Here is a 20,901-nt window from a genome sequence, read left to right as displayed (position 1 = left end):
GGATTCGTGTAGGTTAAATGTTATGAACAGAATATAATCCATGCATGGCAACAGCTGTGTTCACATTTCATCCAAACTGGGGTAATGCTGTGTGGATATCCTCTCTCTTACTTAAGCCAACTTTAATCAAGTCTCCAATACTCATCATCTTTGAAAAACGTCACACAATATTAATATTAAGTATCTTGAACTTCTCGCCTTTTCCCAACGTATTCAGAGGGAAATCTCCCGCGGTTTTCAGCTTTTTAGAAATAACGCAAAGTGTACAATTCATAACTTAAAATCTTGCGTCATCTTTAATAGAATAATAGCAGTTTTACCTATGCAAATCTGTCGTGATAGTTTGTGTCAGATGCGGGTCATTTGTGCAAACTCGAGTGTTTGGATGATGCCATATATGGAAATCGATTTTTTATGGCGTCGTCGGTAAATTGCCTAAGAGGATTAAACACCTTCTGTTGCTCAACGGAAAACGTCGGTGAAGATGAACCTTGATAAGATGCGTTGAGTGACTCACTCTGCGGGCTTTGTAAAGCTTAATATGGAAATCACGCTCAAGCTACCACTATTCCGTATGTATTCCCATTTTATAAACTATGCATAATATAAGAGGAAAGTTGACAATAAAAATACAGTGGTAAGCTATAAATAGTCTGATAGGAAAACAATAAAGCACTCTCAGCTAATTTTAATCAGTAATTCAGATAGTTGAGTTCATTTAACTACATACAAACGAATTGCTTCCATCACGAAGCCAACCTGTTTATTTCTTAATTCTCTTAAATACACACATAGTGTCATCTTTGTTAAACACGGCTTGTCATATCTTACTCACCATTCGTCGCCGCTTTCAATATTGCGATATAATTGTTTCCGACAAATATCTTAAACAATAACAATAGCCTGGCTTACAATATCAATAATTCAACAACTTATTTGGCGATGCAGTGAAGCATGCCTTCCTTATCAACGGAAGTTAAGTCCTTGTGGATCGGCCTGAATAATGAGCTACTAACAATTACTCATTCCTCCTTTTGTCATGCAATATAATACCCAATGTTACGGAGAAACAATCATTAGGCGGTTCGATTTCCCATGACAAATTGAAGTAGAACCTATCTGGCATTTTCTCGTTCAATATTTGCCCATAAATAACACTCGTACAGCTAACATGAACAGCACCTCGATCTCCTTGTTTTTTGCCCGCACATTTAAAAGGGAAGTCACCCACGGTTTAAAACTTTCTAGAAATAACGCAACGCGTATGACTTTTGAAAATCTTTAGTAAATCGTTTTTATATAAAAAAGCAGCAGTATGGGTTAGCTAAATCATATTAACATCTAAGAAGCCTGAACAAATTTATTGAGGAAGTCAACTTTTAAAAATGATGTATTAAAGTACGAGAGAAATTGTCGATTTTTTTGTTTTTCACTGTGGCCACTGCATGTGCTGATCACAGCAGACTTGATGTGGCATACATTATTTAAAATTTAGTATAACTAGGAATGCTAGAGCTGCCTCAACTCCGTTTTTGTCTACGTCTTTAGCTCTTTATATCATAATTATGTTAACAAGCACCATTAATTTCTCGGCGGATATTCCTTCCACAAGCAGCAAAATTTCCATAACAACTCCAAAGTGAGTCATTTTACCGTCTGGTGACCACCCTTTTTATTTTTTAATTTTTTTTTTTTTTTTTTTGCCATAAACTTATGGAAATTTGAGTTCTATATTGTGACAGTTGTACTTTTCTAAGGACAGAAACAGCAGCCTTTGTATGAAATGGACAAAAGTGGCGGCTTTAATTTGACTTTTCAGCTATAAAACAAAAATACTAACCATTTCGGCCTGCGCCGAAATGGGAAATTTGAGGGTTTATGTAAGGAGTGATTGTCTCGGTTCGCTTAGACGCGAGTAACAGTTTCGTGATAATTATTTTACTTGAACAGTTTGTGTTAATTTCAAAAGAGTGAAAAATTATTGTAGATAAATAAGTTTAAAAAAAGTGTCCAATAAAAATTGTTTGGAAGTCGTTTTTACAGATGATATGACATTTAGCTTTGGGGCTCTAAGTGTTAGACACCTTTATTCTCTATTTTGAGCTTTGAATAATTGGTTAAACATTCCCACCTGTCCTAGTGTTATCTAACCTTTTCTCTTAAAAATCGCGTAGGCATTACATTATCCCGCAAAGGGCAATACAACATCCTGCCTGTTTGAGGTTCCCATTTTTCTTTCAAGAGAAGCGGAATTGACATCATGAGCGACTTCTATTGTAACGAGTCTTTCCAGTATTATCCCTCCAACGTCGATTTCAAAGATCTTCGGTCAACCATTATCGCCAACTGTATCTTCAACAGTTTTCTAACTCATACTGCCATCATGTTGAACATTGTGACAATTTATGCGATACACAAAGCTGCAACAATTGCAAAACCTTTAAAAACGCTTCTTCTGCACCTCGCCTTTTCTGATGTGGCTGTCGGTTTCTTATGTCACCCAGTTTACACTTCACTTCTTGTCAAGTGGTTACAAATGGAGAATCCAAGCTGTAACGTTTACCGAATCCTAAGTAATTCTGGCCATTTATTAGCAATTGCGTCGTCTTTAGGTGTTGTGGTTGTAAGTATGGACAGGTTCTTAGCTGTTCATCTTCACCTCAGATATCAAGAGCTTGTGACTCACAAGCGTGTTGTTTATCTGGTGATCTCAATATGGGTGTACAGTATATTTGTTTCTTCAATGACATTGTGGGGGCTGCGTAGAACTCCAAATGCTTTTAGTTCAGTTACTGTAGCTATCGGCTTTATTCTCATATTTGCATTCTATATCAAGATTCATTTAACTGTCCGAAGGCACAAGAATCAGATACAATCCATGCAAATTCGAGAAGAAGCTCAGTCAGATGAGATAAAAAAATTTGCTGCCCTCATTAAATCTACGATTAGTATTTTCTACGTAGCTATCGTGTTTGCAGTTTGTCATCTGCCTTTTCACATTTGCTCGGTTGGTTTTAAAATCTCTGGCTCGAGCATTGCTTTGAAAAAATTTAATCTTCTCTCAGTGACCCTCATCTTTCTTCATTCATCACTGAACCCTGTTATCTACTGTTGGAAGATGAGACAAGTTCGACGCCCTATCATAGACATACTTCGCAAGATGTCTCGGAGCAGAAATCAGCCACCCCGCCTAATTTTCAATCGGTCTTCAAGGGTCGTTCCTGATAATTACTGAACGCCTTTCTTTGTAATGCGTGACAGATTTTATGACATTCAAGTTTCAGGCTACTAAGTGTACGGCATCATTAATGTCTGTTTTATAATTACAAAACTAGTTAACATCTCGACCTTTTAAAATGTTGACTTAAGCCATACTTTTCAAAATGGTGTATACCTTTGTATGAAGTTAACAACAATCGAGCTCTATTGAGCTTAGGATCATCACGTTTATGAAAGGATATCGAAAGGGTAATAATTTAAGAAGAAAGTAGAGTCAGTGATCCACTCGTGTCAAGTTTCCAAACAAAACAAATACCGTAAACATTAGCATAACAATATGTAGCTATCTGAAGTTCCCAGTTTTTATTCAATTGGTAACGACCTCAAATCTTTGCAGTATTATCCCTCCAGTGTCGATACCAGAGACCTTCTTTCAACCATGATAGCCGACTTTAGTTTTAACAGTTTTCTAACTTATACCGCCATCATATTGAACGTTGTGACAATCTTCGTCATACACAAAACTTCAACAACAGCAAAAGTAGTTGAACCTTTCCTTTCTGATGAGGCTTGCGGTTTATTTGGTCAACCATTTTACACTTCATTTCTTGTTAAGTGGTTACAGATGGAGAATCTAAGGTGTAATGCTTACCTGATGCTGAGTATTTCTGGAGTTACATTTATAACTGCATCGCCGCCTGGGGGATGTGAAGCACTCATGATGCCATTGGCGTAGTTAGTGCAGCTGTTTGCTTCATTCCCACGTTAATTCATATTCCACATCAGAATATAACTAATTGTACATCGCATGCATATCATTTTTTATGCGCCTTTTCAAATTTGCTCGGCTGATCATCAGATTCTATGGCTCAAGTATCGCTCTGAAAAAACTTTTTCGCCTTTGAGAGACTCTGATCTTTCTTAATTCATCTTTAAACCCGGTCATTTATTGTTGGAGGATGAGACACATTCGACGAGGTATCATAGACGTAGTATGGAACTTGTCTCGCGAGAGACATCCATCCCGCTGTATTTACAATGGTTCGTCCAATGTTGTCCTTGCTGATAACTGAACCCTTGCGTGAGACTAACATGAACTGTGTGCAATTTGTTTTCAGCGGGTAAAAGGCGACAAACCCAAGAGTATCTACCCGTAAGATACTGAAGCCAAACAACGATGGTATACAAATTATTAATCGGGAAAGACGGAATTCAAGTGAACAATAATGCTAGATTTATTTTCGATGGACAGTGAAGTGAAATTGTTTTTGATAAAAATAAAAGTAGAAGCAGGCATATCGTTTTCTATATACCTCATTTTAGATAAATTTTTGATAGCGGAATACAACCAATCGAACAGGGCGCTTGAGTGCTTTGAACGAGGAATTAAACTCGATGTAGGGCTCCTTAATCTCCTGTTTGTCCCCCTTTGCTCCGCCGAACTGTTTGTCAAATTTATTGTAGAGAGACAAGCGAAAAAAGTTAGGCTCCCTGTGCGTGTTTGCACACTCTCAGTTTAATTTCAGATGGTCGCAAATGGATAATAGTGCTTTTCCTTCATTTTTCTAATAAAGTCTTCCAAGTGAGACCAACTTTTAATAACTAATGTTCTGCGCTGTTGATGATCGCGCAATCTCTTTTCTATGTTTTATAACTTTCAACCTAGTTCTTTTCCCTACGAGTATAAACAAAAGGACGGCGGATTCGTGTAGGTTAAATGCTATGAACAGAATATAATCCATGCATGGCAACAGCTGTGTTCACATTTCATCCAAACTGGGGTAATGCTGTGTGGATATCCTCTCTCTTACTTAAGCCAACTTTAATCAAGTCTCCAATACTCATCATCTTTGAAAAACGTCACACAATATTAATATTAAGTATCTTGAACTTCTCGCCTTTTCCCAACGTATTCAGAGGGAAATCTCCCGCGGTTTTCAGCTTTTTAGAAATAACGCAAAGTGTACTATTCATAACTTAAAATCTTGCGTCATCTTTAATAGAATAATAGCAGTTTTACCGATGCAAATCTGTCGTGATAGTTTGTGCCGGATGCGGGTCATTTGTGCAAACTCGAGTGTTTGGATGATGCCATAAATGGAAATCGATTTTTTATGGCGTCGTCGGTAAATTGCCTAAGAGGATTAAACACCTTCTGTTGCTCAACGGAAAACGTCGGTGAAGATGAACCTTGATAAGATGCGTTGAGTGACTCACTCTGCGGGCTTTGTAAAGTTTAATATGGAATCACGCTCAAGCTACCACTATTCCATATGTATTCCCATTTTATAAACTATGCATAATATAAGAAGAAAGTTGACAATAACAATACAGTGGTAAGCTATAAATAGTCTGATAGGAAAACAATAAAGCACTCTTAGCTAATTTTAATCAGTAATTCAGATAGTTGAGTTCATTTAACTACATACAAACGAATTGCTTCCATTACGAAGCCAACCTGTTTATTTCTTAATTCTCTTAAATACACACATAATGTCATCTTTGTCAGTTAAACACGGCTTGTCATATCTTAGTCACCACTCGTTGCCGCTTTCAATATTGCGATGTAATTGTTTCCGACAAATTTCTTAAACAATAACAATACCCAGGCTTACAATATCAATAATTCAACAACTTATTTGGAGATGCAGTGAAACATACCTTCCTTATCAACGGAAGTTAAGTCCTTGTGGATCGGCCCGAATAATGAGCTAATAACAATTACTCATTCCTCCTTTTGTCATGCAATATAATTCCCAATGTTAGAGAAACAATCATTTGATGGTTCGATTTCCCATGACAAATTGAAGTAGAACCTATCTCGCATTTTCTCGTTCAATATTTGCCCGTAAATAACTCTCGTACAGCTGACATGAACAGCATCTCGATTTCCTCGCTTTTTGCCCGCGCATTCAGAAGGGAAGTCACTCACGGTTTAAAACTTTCTAGAAATAACGCAACGCGTATGACTTTTGAAAATCTTTAGTAAATCGTTTTTATATAAAAAAGCAGCAGTATTGGTTAGCTAAATCATATCAACATCTAAGAAGCCTAAACAAATTTATTGAGGAAGTCAACTTTTAAAATGATGTATCAGAAGTTTGGGAGAAATTTTCTATTTCTTTTACTTCATTGTGGCCACCGCAGGTGCTGATCACAGCAGACTTGATGAGGCATACATTATTTAAAACTTTGTATAACTAGGAATGCTAGAGCTGCCTTAACTCCGTTTCTGTCTACGTATTTAGCCCTTTATATCACAACTATGGTAACAGGCACCATTAATTTCTCGGCGTACATTCATTCCACAAGTTACAAAATTTCCATAACAACTCCGAAAGCGTGTCAGTTTAACGTCTGGTGAAAGGACGTTTTTTTTTTCCTGCTATGAACTTATTGAGTTCTGTATTATGACAGTTCTACTTTTCTAAGGACAGAAACAGACAGAAACAGCAGCCTTTGTATGAAATGGACAAAAGTGGCGGTTTTAATTTGACTTTTCAGCTATAGAACAAAAAAATTCCCCATTTCGGCCTACGCCGAAATGGGGAATTTTTTTTTTGTCGTTTTGAATGGTATTTTTTTTTTGTTTTTTTGTTTTTTTTTTTTTTGTTACATGTTTATAACTTAAAGATCATTTTTTTTTTTTTTTTAATAGTATCTCTTTATTGCGCCGTACTCTCCAAAGGGAGATGTTAGTCTACTTACAATAAAGTTCAATAATACAATATGAATAACATAAACGATAACTTTACCATATCCGAATACAATACGTTGATTGAAAAGCTATTACTGCTAAATTACATTTGTGCATTGAGACTTTGATACATTAAATGAGGAACTATAACAAAAGTGAAAAAAAAGAAAAAGAACGTAAGGAGTATTGTTTGAAGTGTTTTGGTGAGAGTTTCACTGTTGGCAGGTGTACCACTAAGTTTTTTATTTATTTACTTTTTTATTATTTAAATTTTGTTTTTATTTTATTTTGTATTTTTTTTAAAGAGAGTTGAGATATTTTAACCGCATTTGTCAGGAGCTAGTTATTGACGGTATTTTCAATTAGGTCCCTTTGGTGAACTGCATTCACAAAGTCGTGGAGGACAATGGGCTTGTTGTTAAGTTTACAACTATAGATATAATAACGCATGAATAGTGTGACGTAGTCGAATTTCCTGGTGGTACTATTCTCGTTTAAGTTGGAGGTAATTCCGAATAAAAGTTCCTCCGTAGTTGGAGAGAACTGTGAATTGTATGTTGTGTTAAACCACCGAATGACTTTCTGTATGAATGATTTCGTAAAGGGACAGTGAATAAAGGTGTGATCGATTGAGTCTTTTTCCCCACAAAAGCAGCATTCTTCGTCAGTTTTAATACCATATTTGAATAGTTCTCTCTTTGTCACCACGATTCTATGAATAAACTTAAATTGAAATTCTTTTAGTTTTGTTTCTTTGCACAGCTTTCGTATTGACTTAAATATCTTTGCCCATTTTTCATCATTCAAAGAAAGTATTTCGCTCCATCTTTTAGGACCTGCCTGACCTCCAGTGTGGATTTTAGCAATTAAAAGATTATAGAAATCCCTTGATTTGGCTTTATCAAGGTTGAGCGTGAAATTTCCGTTGAGGTGAAAAAGATGATCGTTACTTGTGAAAAACTGATTATTAACTGATTCTATTTGTCTTGCTTTCGACCGTAGCCGGTCAGGTATGGCACTAATAATCTGAAAATACTGGAGGAAGTTTGTCTTGCAAGAAAACTTTCCTTTAAATTCCTGGAATGAGAGATAGCTACCATCCTCCTTCAACAAGTCTTTAATAGAAACGATTCCCTTCTCCATCCAGTTGCTGAGATAAACGGGTGTTTCATCTACTAGAATTTCTTTATTATTATACAGTACTACATCACTTTCCTGGTCGTAACCGTAAAGTATTTTTAATTCTTGAAAGAATTTGAGAATGTTCTTATAAAAGGCTGGCAATTGAGGGAAGTACTTTGTGTCGTAGTTGCATTTTAGAAGAAAATTAAGCCCCCCTTTTTCCTGAAATAGTGGTTTGGCACAGAGCACCAATTTTTATCTCCAGCATTCAAAAGTCTAGGGATCCATGCAAGTCTCAAGGCTTTAAACATAAGATCTACATCTGTCATGCGTAGCCCACCTTCCTCTAAATCTTGGTAAAGCACGGTTCGTTTGATCTTATCCTTCTTCTTTTTCCATATAAAGTTAAACAACTTTCTTTTCAGCGTGTCTGCGATTGTATCAGGAACTTCAATATTTGAAGCGGAATAAATGATCTGTGAGATACCTAGAGTTTTGGTTATTAAAACTCTTCCAAATAGCGTGAGGCTTCTAGCACTCCACATATCCAATTTTGTTTGTAGCTTCCTTAATTTCAGGCTAAAGTTAAGGTCATCATTCCCCTTCTTATCGTACGAGAAGTGAATTCCTAAGATCCGAACCGGGGTATGCGTCCACTTCATGCCCAACGGGTTGGTTTTATTGTTAGCCCACTTCCCAAGCCAAATCGCTTTTGTTTTCTTCATGTTTAGCTGTAAACCAGCTATCCTACCGAAGTCATTGACTGTATTTAAAGCTTTTTCCACGGAATTTAAATCTGCATAAAACAGATTTGTGTCGTCTGCAAATTGTGACAGTTTAAGTTCGTTGCCAAACAAATTAATGCCTTTGACCCCCGAGTCGTAGCGTAGTTTTATGGACATTAATTCGGCTGAGAGGATGAACAGATACGGTGAGAGAGGACAGCCTTGCCTCACACCTTTCGACGGTTTGAACCAATTCGTTGTGTACCCATTATTCAATACCGCGCTCTCCACGTTCGTATAGAATGTACTTATCCAACGTTTTATGCTGCTACCAAAATTAAAAGCATCTAAAATTCTCATAATAAAGGGCCATTCGAGAGAATCAAAAGCCTTACGAAAATCAAGAGCTATAAGAATGCCCGGAATTTTTTGCTCTTTTGTTAGGTCTAGAACATCGCTTATAAGTCTAATGTTTTCCCCAATGTAGCGTCCTTTTACAAAGCCTGTTTGGTCTGGGTGTATTAAGTTCGGCAAAACCGTTTCTAATCTTTTAGCTATTGCTTTCGCAGCGATTTTTTGATCGACATTCAGTAGGGTTATCGGTCTCCAGTTATACAGGTCGAGTAAAGAGCCGTCTTCCTTTGGGTGTTGAATGGTATGAGTGACTGTCTCGGTTCGCTTAGACGCGAGCAACACAACATCGTGATAATTATATTAACAGTTTCTGTTAATTTCAAAAGAGTGAAAAATTATTGTACATGAATAAGTTTTAAAAAACGTCCAATAAAAATTGTTTGAAAGTCGTTTTTACAGATGATATGACATTCAGCTTTGGGGCTCCAAGTGTTAGGCACCTTTATTCTCTATTTTGTGATTTAAATATTTAATTAAACATTCATAACCTTTTCTCTTAAAAATCGCGTATGCATAACATTATCCCGTAAAGGGCAATACAACATCCTGTTTGTCTAAGGTTCCCATCTTTCATTCAAGAGAAACGAGATGACATCATGAACGGTTTCTATTGCAACAAGTCTTTCCAATATTATCCCTCCAACGCCGATTTCAAAGATCTTCGGCCAACCATCATCACAAACTGTATCTTCAACAGTTTTCTTACTCACACCGCCGTCGTGTTGAACATTGCGATAATCTACGCGATAAACAAAGCTGCTTCGATTGCAAAACCTTTAAAAACGCTTCTTCTGCACCTCGCCTTTTCTGATGTGGCTGTCGGTTTATTTGGCCAACCAATCTACATTTCACTTCTTGTCAAGTGGTTACGAACGGAGAATCCAAACTGTAAGGCCTACCGAATCCTAAGTATTTCTGGCGCTTTATTCTCCCTTGCTTCATGCGTAGGTATTCTGGTTGTAAGTATGGAAAGATTCTTAGCTGTTCATCTTCACCTTAGATACCAAGAGCTTGTGACTCACAAGCGTGTTGTTTATATGGTGATCTCCATATGGGTGTACAGTACATTTGTTTCTTCAGTGATATTGTGGGGGCTGCGTAGCACTCGAGATGCCATTGTTTTAGCTAGTGCAGCTATTGGCTTTATTCTCACATTTGTATTCTATATCAAGATTTATCTAACTGTCCGAAGGCACAAGAATCAGATACAGTCCATGCAAATACGAGAGGAAGCTCAGCCAGATGAGATGAAGAAATTTGCTGCCCTCATTAAATCTGCAATTAGTATTTTCTACGTAAATCTCGTGTTTGCTATTTGTCATCTGCCTTTTCACATTTGCTCGGTTGGTTTTAGAATCTATGGCTCGAGCACTACTTTGAAAAAATTTAATCTTCTCTCTGACCCTCATCTTTCTTAATTCATCGCTGAACCCTGTCATCTACTGTTGGAAGATGAGACATGTTCGATACGCTATCACAGACATACTTCGCAAGATGTCTCGGAGCAGAAATCAGTCACCCCGCCTAATGTACAATCAGTCTTCAAGGGTCGTTCCTGATAATAACCGAACGCCTTTCTTTGACTGCGTGACAGATTTTATGACATTCAAGTTTCTGCCTTTTAAATGTACGGCATCATTAATGTCTGTTTTATAATTACAAAACTAGTTAACATCTCGACCTTTTAAAATGTTGACTTAAGTCATACTTTTCATAATGGAGTATACCTTTGTATGAAGTAAACAACAATCGAGCTCTATTGAGCTTAGGATCATCACGTTTATGAAAAGATAGCTAAAAGGTAATATTTTAAGAAGAAGGTAGAGTCAGTGGACGGATCCACTCGTGTCAAATTTCCAAAAAATAATTGTACTGTAAACAGTAGCATAACAATATAAAGCTATCTGAAGTTCCCACTTTTCATTCAAGTGGTAACGAGCTCAAATCTTTGCAGTATTATCCCTCCAGTGTCGACACCAGAGATCTTCTTCCAACCATGATAGCCGACTCTATTTTTATCAGTTTTCTAACTTATACCGCTATCATATTAAACGCTATGAAAATCTACATCGTACACAAAGCTTCAACAACTGCAAAAGCATTTGAACCTTTCCTTTTCTGATGTGGCTTGCGGTTTATTTGGTCAACCATTTTACACTTTACTTCTTGTTAAGTGGTTGCAGATGGAGAATCTAATGTGTAACGCTCATCTGATGCTGAGTTCTTCGGGAGTTATATTATAGCTGCATCGCCGCGTGGGGGCTGTGAGGCACTCATGGTGACATGGGCTTAGTTAGTGCAGCTGTTGGCTTCATTCCCACATTAATTCATATTCCACATCAGGATATAACTAATTGTACATCGCATGCATATCATTTTTTATGCACCTTTTCAAATTTGCTCGGCTGATCATCAGATTCTATGGCTCAAGTATCGCTCTGAAAAAACTTTTTCGCCTTTGAGAGACTCTGATCTTTCTTAATTCATCTTTAAACCTGGTCATTTATTGTTGGAGGATGAGACACATTCGACGAGGCATCATAGACGTAGTATGGAACTTGTCTCGCGAGAGACATCCATCCCGCTGTATTTACAATCGGTCGTCCAATGTTGTCCTTGCTAATAACTGAACCCTTGCGTGAGACTAACATGAACTGTGTGCAATTTGTTTTCAGCGGGTAAAAGGTGACAAACCCAAGAGTATCTACCCGTAAGATACTGAAGCCAAACAATGATGGTGTACAAATTATTAAGAGTGATTGTCAGTAAAAATCAAAGAAATCGTGGCCACGGTCAAAAAAAATCGATTTCGCTCATACTTTGTCAGTTTGAAGGCCTAGGTAAGTAACTGAAGGATATGAGGTTAGTTTTTTTGAAATATTCCATGTAACGGCAGAAAACCACGAAAAACGGTCACCCTACCGGAAGCTCGGATTTCACCTGGCGGAAACTCGAAATTTTACACTTTTCAGCTTCTCGCTACACAGACGTTTACATAGCTGTGAATCTTTCTTAAGTATAATTGAATACATTGATTCTTCCTTAGTCAAACCATGGGAATTATTTTTATCTCTGCTTATTTGTGAGCGAACTGAGACCCGATTAAGAAGACACACTTTTCTCATTTACGCGAAGGTGTAAAATAATCCAAACTCAGCGACGAAAAAAGCTGACTGGTAGTTCTTCAAATCTTCTGATATTATAACCAAAGACAGTTCAGTCATTGATTTTTAGGTCTACGGTTTTAAATCTTTAGGATCTAGTAGCACTTTTGCATGAACGCCGATCATGTATTTACAATCGGTCGTCCAATGTTGTCCTTGCTAATAACTGAACCCTTGCATGAGACTTACATGAACTGTGTGCAATTTTTTTCAGCAAGTAAAAGGTGACAAACCCGAGAGTATCTACCCGTAAGATACTGAAGCCAAACAACGATGGTATACAAATTATTAATCGGGAAAGTTGGAATTCAAGGGAACAGTAATGCTAGATTTATTTTCGATGGACAGTGAAATTGTTGTTGTTGATAAAAATAAAAGCAGAAGCAGGCATATCGTTTTCTATATCAACTTTTAGATAAATTTTTGAAAGCGGAATACAACCAATCGTGCAGGGCGCTCGAGTGCTTTGAACGAGGAATTAAACTCGATGTAGGGCTCCTTAATCTCCTGCTCGTCTCCCTTTGGTCCGCCGAATTGTTTGTCAAATTTGTTGTAGAGAGACAAGCGCAAAAAGACAGGCTCCCTGCGTGTTTGCACAATCTTTCAGTCTAATTTCAGATGGTCGCAAAGGATAATAGTGCTTTTCCTTCATTTCTCTAATAAAATCTTCCAAGTGAGACGAACGTTTAGTAACTAATGTTCTGCGCTGTTGATCATCGCGCAATCTCTTTTCTATATTTTATAACTTTCAACCTAGTTCTTTTCCCTACGAGTATAAACAAAAGGACGGCGGATTCGTGTAGGTTAAATGTTATGAACAGAATATAATCCATGCATGGCAACAGCTGCGTTCACATTTCATCCAAACTGGGGTAATGCTGTGTGGATATCCTCTCTCTTACTTAAGCCAACTTTAATCAAGTCTCCAATACTCATCATCTTTGAAAAACGTCACACAATATTAATATTAAGTATCTTGAACTTCTCGCCTTTTTCCAACGTATTCAGAGGGAAATCGCCCGCGGTTTTCAGCTTTTTAGAAATAACACAAAGCGTACAATTCATAACTTAAAATCTTGCGTCATCTTTAATAGAATATTAAATAATATATAGACTTAGCCAAACCTAAAAGCGGAGCTCCTGTTAGTTTATTTTCTAGCCCCTCATTATAATTAAAACTGTAATAAAACTCTTCAGCACTGGCTGTAGAAGAGTTTCTTCATGGGGATTATGAGACCAGTCCTGGGGTGGGGAGGGAAGGGAAAAATTGGCGAAGTCTGGAACCTGGGGACGACGTTCTCACGATTTGCGGTAAAACGCATGCTAGTCAGTGGTATCTTCAAAGGACTGTATGCATAGTGAAGTATGGGGCTATGCGGAAACTTTGCCCATGATTGTCCTCTGGCTGGAAATACACGGCGTCTTTTGGAGATTCTTTCTGTTATTTGATTCAGTAACCTCTGATGTAACTACTTACAATGTAGGTTTCTTTAAGCTAACTGCCCATGATCTTAGCAACTCTAGCTAATGAAGTACGAAATTTGTCTAACATGTTTCTTGCACTGCAAAAGTTTGCTTTAAAAGAAGACAAGCTAGAGCTAAAATATCGTGATTAAAACTCGATGACGAAGAGAGACTTAGGATTCGATCATGAAGACATTTGTGAAAAACTTGAGATAATACCTGGATTTCATTTTTACATTACAGCAATCAATTCCAAACATCAATCAAGTTTCCTCTTTAGTTTTAAATTTGAGTTGATTTCGTTCTTGGCTACATTAACTGGATTGAAAAGTTTATGATGGTATTTTCTCTTGTTTGCAAATAGTTGAATTTACTGAAAGGTAGAGTTATTGCAACATGTTAACATGAAACACAACAATAAATTTTATTGATATGTAAAAAGTATTTATTTGATTATCTACCGGCAAGTTGTTGTATTATATTTCAACCCAACTATTTTCCACAATTTATAAACACCATTACAAAATAATTAGTCAGGGAAACGTATATCATGTTTGAAATGTTGTGTCCACTAGTAAGCGAACAGGATCGAGGAGGGGGTATGTGGGAATAGGCCCCCTTGTCTGTATTGGTAATTTGCTAATTGCTCCTGTTGCCAATGTTTTGATGAGGTTGGGCTGTCAAGGTAAAGGAACAGAGGATTTTAGTAGGCAGTGACTTTTTTCAAACTTGGAAACTATCATCGTGAAAGCCATACTTGTGCCTGGTAACCCATTCTTATTCTGATAAACTAGTTTTAAGAAGGATACAATGTTTTATTACAAATATTTGATGCAAAGGCTGTGCACAGATATTTAATTTAACTATACTTTTATAGCCAATACCAATCCCTATGCATGATGAAATGTCAGTAGGATCAGTGGAAAAACGTACCAAACATATGCAAGATTTGATGTAATTATTTTCATTACATGAATATTAACTGATACTAGGAGATCTAATAATATTCAAAAGAATGTAAAATTTTTTTTGAAAAATTAGAACTCAGCATAGGCCAAATAAACAAGATTCTTAGAAAAAGAAATGTGTTTTAATGAAAAAAGCTAAGCAACCTTTTTACTGGTTTTATATGTTGAAAACACACACACCCATGCAGATTTCATACAAACCTGTAGTTCAAGCCTACCATGACTTCAAAATTTTGATGCACACCTCAAAAGGAGAAGAAATAAATTTCAAGTTTCTATTTATACAGTTTAGGTTTGTCAGGTAAAATTGAGTCAAACAAAGAAATTTACACAACTAATTTGATAGGTTAGCCTACCAAGAACAATCAACTTCATGTACAAATAAGACTAGGTATGTACCAATGATGCACAAAAGAACTATCTGTGGTAAGAGGGCAGGCTTTCCTTTCTTCATTTAAAAAAATACTGAGGTTATCATCTTTCCACAAGCTCAGTGGAAAGTGAGAATGAGAGAGACTGGTAGTGACTATGTTATTTGAGTAAATATCCAGAGAAGGATAAAAGGCACAATATGGTCTGCACAATTTCAATTTTATAACCTATTAATATAAGCTAAGTCATTTATATTCTTGCTTTGTGCATTATGCAGATGCCAATTAATTTAACTTCCATGCAGGTCAAAGTAAAAACATGAATTTAAATAGCAGGGCCCACTTTAATTTAAGGTCATGAGAATAAAGGAAATGATAGTCAACTGAAGAACCTCTTGATTGTTAAACAAATTCTCCTTCCTAGCACATCAGGAAATGTATGGAGAACAGTCAAATTCTCCTTCCTAGCACATCAGGAAATGTATGGAGAAGATGCATGCTGATATTAGGGTGTAATGGGTTGAAGACATCATGTAATCAGTTTTATATTTGTAGAGTATTGCTTGAATATATAATTGTGATGAGTGCAAGTGCCTAGTAAACATCAGTCTATGGTCTTCTAGTCTTCCACCTTAGAGTGTGCCTTGTGTACATAAAAATTGAAGTTTGGTGCCTGTAAGAGACAGAAAATAAACGTTATATGGTTTGGTCTTCGGTGACCGCACGCAAAATATCGCGGGCGCTCTTTCCCACGAAAAGCACATGTTTTGTTATGGAGTTATACTGTCGTTTCGTTAGGACAAGTTTTCCTTTCTATTTAGAAGGCACAATAACTTGTAAGTATGCAGTATTTCGGTTATTCGGTCAATATCATCTTTGTAATAGTCGCGTTGTTGTTATTTTAGCGAATCTTTCTCTTTCACGTGCAATTTGTGAATGGAATGAATACAAGTTATGTGCAGATTAGAAACGAACTAGCAAGTGAACAACTGATTAAAGTACAGTTTCAAGTAGCTATGAGTGGACGCTACAGTGCCTTTACCAGCTTTTTTTGGCTACAAAGATCAACAAAGAATAACAGCCCCACCAGAAAATATTTTTCATGAAAGACACCTCTACAATGGTATAGGTACACACAACTGACATGTTTGAGTGAAGCATGTCAAGCATTAAGGTATGATTGTCAGTTTGCTTTTCATTTCTTGCAAACAGTTTATTTCTACTAGCTTCAAAAACTTCTGTATCCTTGCTTTCAAAGAAAAGCATTTCCCATGAACATTTCAACATTAAAGACATAGGCTACCAGCAACAGGTTTTTCCATTGTTTCATAACATCAGATTCTCATCTAATTTTTTTTGGTTACATTTGAAAGCATGAGAAAATTGTAATCATTAAAATATAATGAAATCCCACATTTTAACTGTTTTAATCCCACTAGTGACCCAGACAGAATTTCTCATAACACAATCAGTACAACACCAAGCAGACGAGTAATGAGAATAAAGAAAAATATCAATTGGAGGATAATTGGTTGATCCAATTCCAAATTCTCCAACCTAACATCACATAAATTGTATGGCAGACAGTAAAGAGAATTACTAATGAGATCTTGAAAGTTTAAGGGTTATGTAATCATATGTACCAGAAAGACAGACAAATTTTAAAATTAAATGTACAAAAACTTAAAGATGGAATTTAAAAAGACTGATAAAATATGGCATATCTATTCACTGAGATTTTAATCATTGGCTGGCACACAGAGATATAAAAGAGGCTTTGTGAAAACGACTAGGGCAATAAAATTAAAGATTCAGGAGGAGCAGATGACATCAACTAGTTTACTGATGTTCTCACCAGAATTCAGTCTGTAAAGAGAACTCTGCAACACTTCTGTTTTATCTTCTCACTCTTGAATTAAAACATACAATTATTTGCAGTCAGGTTAAGGAGGAAATTAAAAGGCGGATATATGTTACATAAAAATAAACCCCTTACAATAAAAATAAAGCAGATGCATATTACCTACGTGTCTTTGCTTCTGAAGAAAGCTATAATTGGTATTTTTTAAGCAATTATCTACATAATTATGTAAACCGGGTGCAATATAAGGTCGTAAAAGCAATCATTTTATTCTAACCTTCCTCCTTCTAGGGTGCCTTTTGTATCAAATATATCAAGTTCAGTACCTCCAGAGTCATAAGCCAGGCTTTTGGGGCTAGGTCAATTTATCGAGAGTCAATTAAATATATTTTCCTAAAATCGTATGGAAAGTTTGAGTTGTGCTTCACTTGTGCTACTTATACGGATTTATCGTTGTAAATTACTGATGAAATTCCGAGAGTGTGACTCAATTAATTCAAAAGAAAATATCCAAGTAGGTTACAGAAATGGTTCACGAATTTTAAATTGGTAATGTGTTAACAAAACCTCTCTAAATTATGGTGCCGATACAAATTTATCGTCCATAATCACCTATGAAATTCCGAGATTGTACCTCAATGAATTCAACAGAAAGTATCCAAGAAGGTTACAGAAACGGACTCTCGAAAACGGCCCTCGGATTAAAAAACTGTAAACAACAATTATTTACGCTAATCATGTGCTTACCAGCGTGCTTGTGAGCTCAAATTGCCAAGACCCTGTTTAATTACACGATTACAGCTCCGACGCTCCTTGCAAAAATGTGATGACTATCGATTTAAAAGATCGATTCTTCAGTTTCCAGCATCAGGAAAAAAATATCGTATCGCAAGCATATTCATCATAAACCAAGCAGTAAGAACGTCTCGAGATGTAGAGAGAAGAGAGAGTGGCTCCATGTTTTGTGAGACAATTGAAATTATTTCCTGTAGTTCGTACGAATCGAGTAGAAAGCATGAAAACATAGCGCTGAAAAGTATCATGACTGAACAACGTAGTTCACTCATTCAGTAGTACAACTAGTTCCATTTTAGTCGCGAGTTTGTTCGCACCACATCTTTGCGCAGACGTTTGACGGGTTCTCACATGACAATAGTGTCAAAATCAAATTACCGCGTCAGACTTATTGTAAACATGGACATCGCTTACTCAATCTCATTTCATTTCAATTTTGGGAAAGGCTACCACTTCGCTTTTAGGCTGAGACAACACTTCTTCGACAAAGCGCGATTTTCGAAAAAGATTAGCGTTTATTATTTTCAGTCAGTTTACCAATATGTTGGTTACTTGAATCATTTGTACTAGTAAAATAAAAAGCTTAACAAACTTTTCTTGAGGAAGGTCGCAGGGTGACCGGTCGGGTATCGAGGCACATAGAGGTCTATTGTTGTAAATTTTCTGTGACTAAAGTTTTCCGCAAAAACGTGCAACTTTTAGAATGATGAATATAGGCGTTGAAGAAGTTTTGCCATTTTTTCTGTTTGCATCGGCCGACAGGCGCCGATCTCAGAAAACTTGATTAAGTGCACTTTGTTTTTAACTTGGTAAATAGGAGTGCTGTGTTGCTGCTTTGGCACCGTCTCTGTCTCCGTCTACAGCTCTTGTCCATCCTTAGTTAATATTACAAATTTGGTAAAAAATCCTATTACGGTACTCTCTTGGCGTATATTTCCCCTCAAGTATTGAGGCGATGTTCTCGTCCATTCAAAAGTGACTCAGTTCAACGTCTGGTTAGGGGGTATCAGTTTTGTGATAACATTCATAAACTTATGAAAATGCGAGTTTCATGGATTAACAGTTCTTCTTTTCTACGGATACTTTTTAGTTATAACTCCGCGGGCGGCGGCAGGTGATTCAGGACTCTGCTGAGAAGGGAAAATTAAAGAATTTAATTCTAGGAAGGAGAGATTGCCACGTCTCACTTACACGTGAGAAACGCGGTTAAAATTTCGTGTTAGTAAAATAGTTAAATATGTTAATTTCAGAAGAGTGTCTAAAGTGGCGCCGTGGCGTCGCAACAATTTGTTTAAAATTTATTTTGAAAGATGATACTACATAAAAGTTTCGGGCTCCTACGTTTTCGACATCTATAGCCAACCTGTTTATTTCTGGATGCTCTTAACTATATACGTAATGTCATCTTTGTCAAACACAGTTTGTCATATCTTACTCAAACACTCGTTGCCCATATTTCGATATTGTTTCCGTCAAATTTCGTTAACAATAACAATAGCCTGGCTTACAATATCAATAATTCAACAACTTATTTGGCGATGCAGTGAAGCATGCCTTCCTTATCAACGGAAGTTAAGTCCTTGTGGATCGGCCTGAATAATAAGCTACTAAGAATTACTAATTCCTCCTTTTGTCATGCAATATAATTTCCAGTTTTAGAGAAACAATCATTTGGTGGATCAATTGAAATTGAAATGGAACCTAACTCGCATTTTCTCGTTCAACATTTTGCCCCTAAATAACTCCCCTACATTTGACAGCACCTCAACCTCCTCGCCCTTTGCCTACGCATTCAGAATGGAAGTCGCTCACAGTATAAAACTAGACTCTAATGCAACGCGTATGATTTTTGAAAATCTTTCATCAACCGTTTTTATCTAAAAAAGCAGCAGTATGGGTTCGCTAAATCATATCAACATCTAAGAAGCCTAAGCAAATTTATTGAGGAAGTCAACTTTTACAAATGATGTATTTAAAGTATGGGAGGAATTGTCTATTTTTTTGTTTTCACTGTGGCCTCATCAAGTCTGCTGTGATCAGCACCTGAGGCGAAAGTTATTTAAAACTTAATATAACTAGGAATGCTATTGCTGCCTTAACTCCGTTTTCGTCTATGTCTTTGGCCCTTTATATCATAACTATGGTGACAAGCACCATTGATTTCTTAGCGTATATTCCCTCCAGAAGTCAAGTAACGAAATTTTCATTGCAACTCCAAAGTGAGTCAGTTTAACGTCTGGTGAACGCGGGAGGTTTTTTTTTTTTTTTTTTTTGCCATGAACTTATGGAAATTTGTGTTCTATATTATGACAGTTGTACTTTTCCAAGGACAGAAATAGACAGAAACAGCAGCTTTTGCACGAAATGGACAAAAGTGGCGGCTTTAATTTAACTTTTCAGCTATAAAACAAAAAAATTTCCCATTTCGGCGCAGGCTGAAATGGGAAATTGAGAGTTTATGGTATGAGTGGCAGCCTCGGTTCGCTTGGCCGCCAGTAACAGTTTCGTGATAATTAACAGTTTTTGTTAATTTCAAAAGAGTGAAAATGATTGTGCATAAGTAAGTTTAAAAAAAGCGTCCAATAAAAATTGTTTGAAAGTCGTTTTTACAGATGATATGACATTCAGCTTTGGGGCTCTAAGTGTGCGGCACCTTTATTCTCTATTTTGCACGTTGAATATTTATTTGTCATGGTGTTAGTTTAAGCTTTTCTCTTAAAAATCGCGTATGCCTCTCTATGGCATTTTAGATGAGAGTGGTCTGTATTTTTTTTTGTGGCCTCGTTTAAGTCTCAATTCATACTTTGTTGACAAAGTCCACGTTCAACTGCAAAACGGCTTGTTGTGCACAAAGTCTTGTTGTATTCAGTGGTCATTCGCAACAACGAGGTCTATCTTTATTGAGCCATATTGGCCATTAGTTGGACAAGCTGAACTGTAGCATCGGCAGATATACTACTTATTTCGCTTGAGATCATCACGATTGCAAATGGAAAAGAGGAAATTAAAGTGAATTCAGCCGTATCCGTTCGTGTCGAAAGAGGAAAACATTATCCCGCAAAGGGCAATACAACATTCTGTTTGTCTGAAGTTCCCATTTT

The 20,901-nt window shown here is 36.7% G+C and overlaps 1 protein-coding gene, 1 long non-coding RNA gene and 1 pseudogene across 2 annotated transcripts; 2 read left to right on the top strand and 1 right to left on the bottom strand.

The window, feature by feature from the left end:
* The first annotated feature begins 2,260 nt into the window (after positions 1 to 2,260).
* LOC131775230 (adenosine receptor A2a-like) lies at positions 2,261 to 3,235 on the top strand. The gene has a single exon (XM_059091331.2). The coding sequence runs from the start codon at positions 2,261 to 2,263 to the stop codon at positions 3,233 to 3,235; it is 975 nt and encodes a 324-aa protein (XP_058947314.2).
* Positions 3,236 to 9,773: 6,538 nt separating this feature from the next.
* LOC131775231 (adenosine receptor A2b-like) lies at positions 9,774 to 11,856 on the top strand (annotated as a pseudogene).
* Positions 11,857 to 15,357: 3,501 nt separating this feature from the next.
* On the bottom strand, positions 15,358 to 18,118 carry LOC131775207 (uncharacterized). The gene is made up of 3 exons (XR_010718323.1): positions 17,753 to 18,118; positions 17,000 to 17,053; positions 15,358 to 15,817 (listed from the first exon to the last, which is right to left on the bottom strand). It is a non-coding gene; the product is annotated as an uncharacterized lncRNA (long non-coding RNA).
* Positions 18,119 to 20,901: the final 2,783 nt, after the last annotated feature.

The sequence above is a fragment of the Pocillopora verrucosa genome, chromosome 7, assembly GCF_036669915.1.
Source record: "Pocillopora verrucosa isolate sample1 chromosome 7, ASM3666991v2, whole genome shotgun sequence".
NCBI lineage: Eukaryota > Metazoa > Cnidaria > Anthozoa > Scleractinia > Pocilloporidae > Pocillopora > Pocillopora verrucosa.
This window is presented reverse-complemented; position numbering and strand designations above follow the sequence as displayed.

Coding starts and splice junctions, on each gene's coding strand:
- LOC131775230 (XM_059091331.2), top strand. CDS start 2,261: ATGAGCGACTTCTATTGTAACGAGTCTTTCCAGTATTATCCCTCCAAC.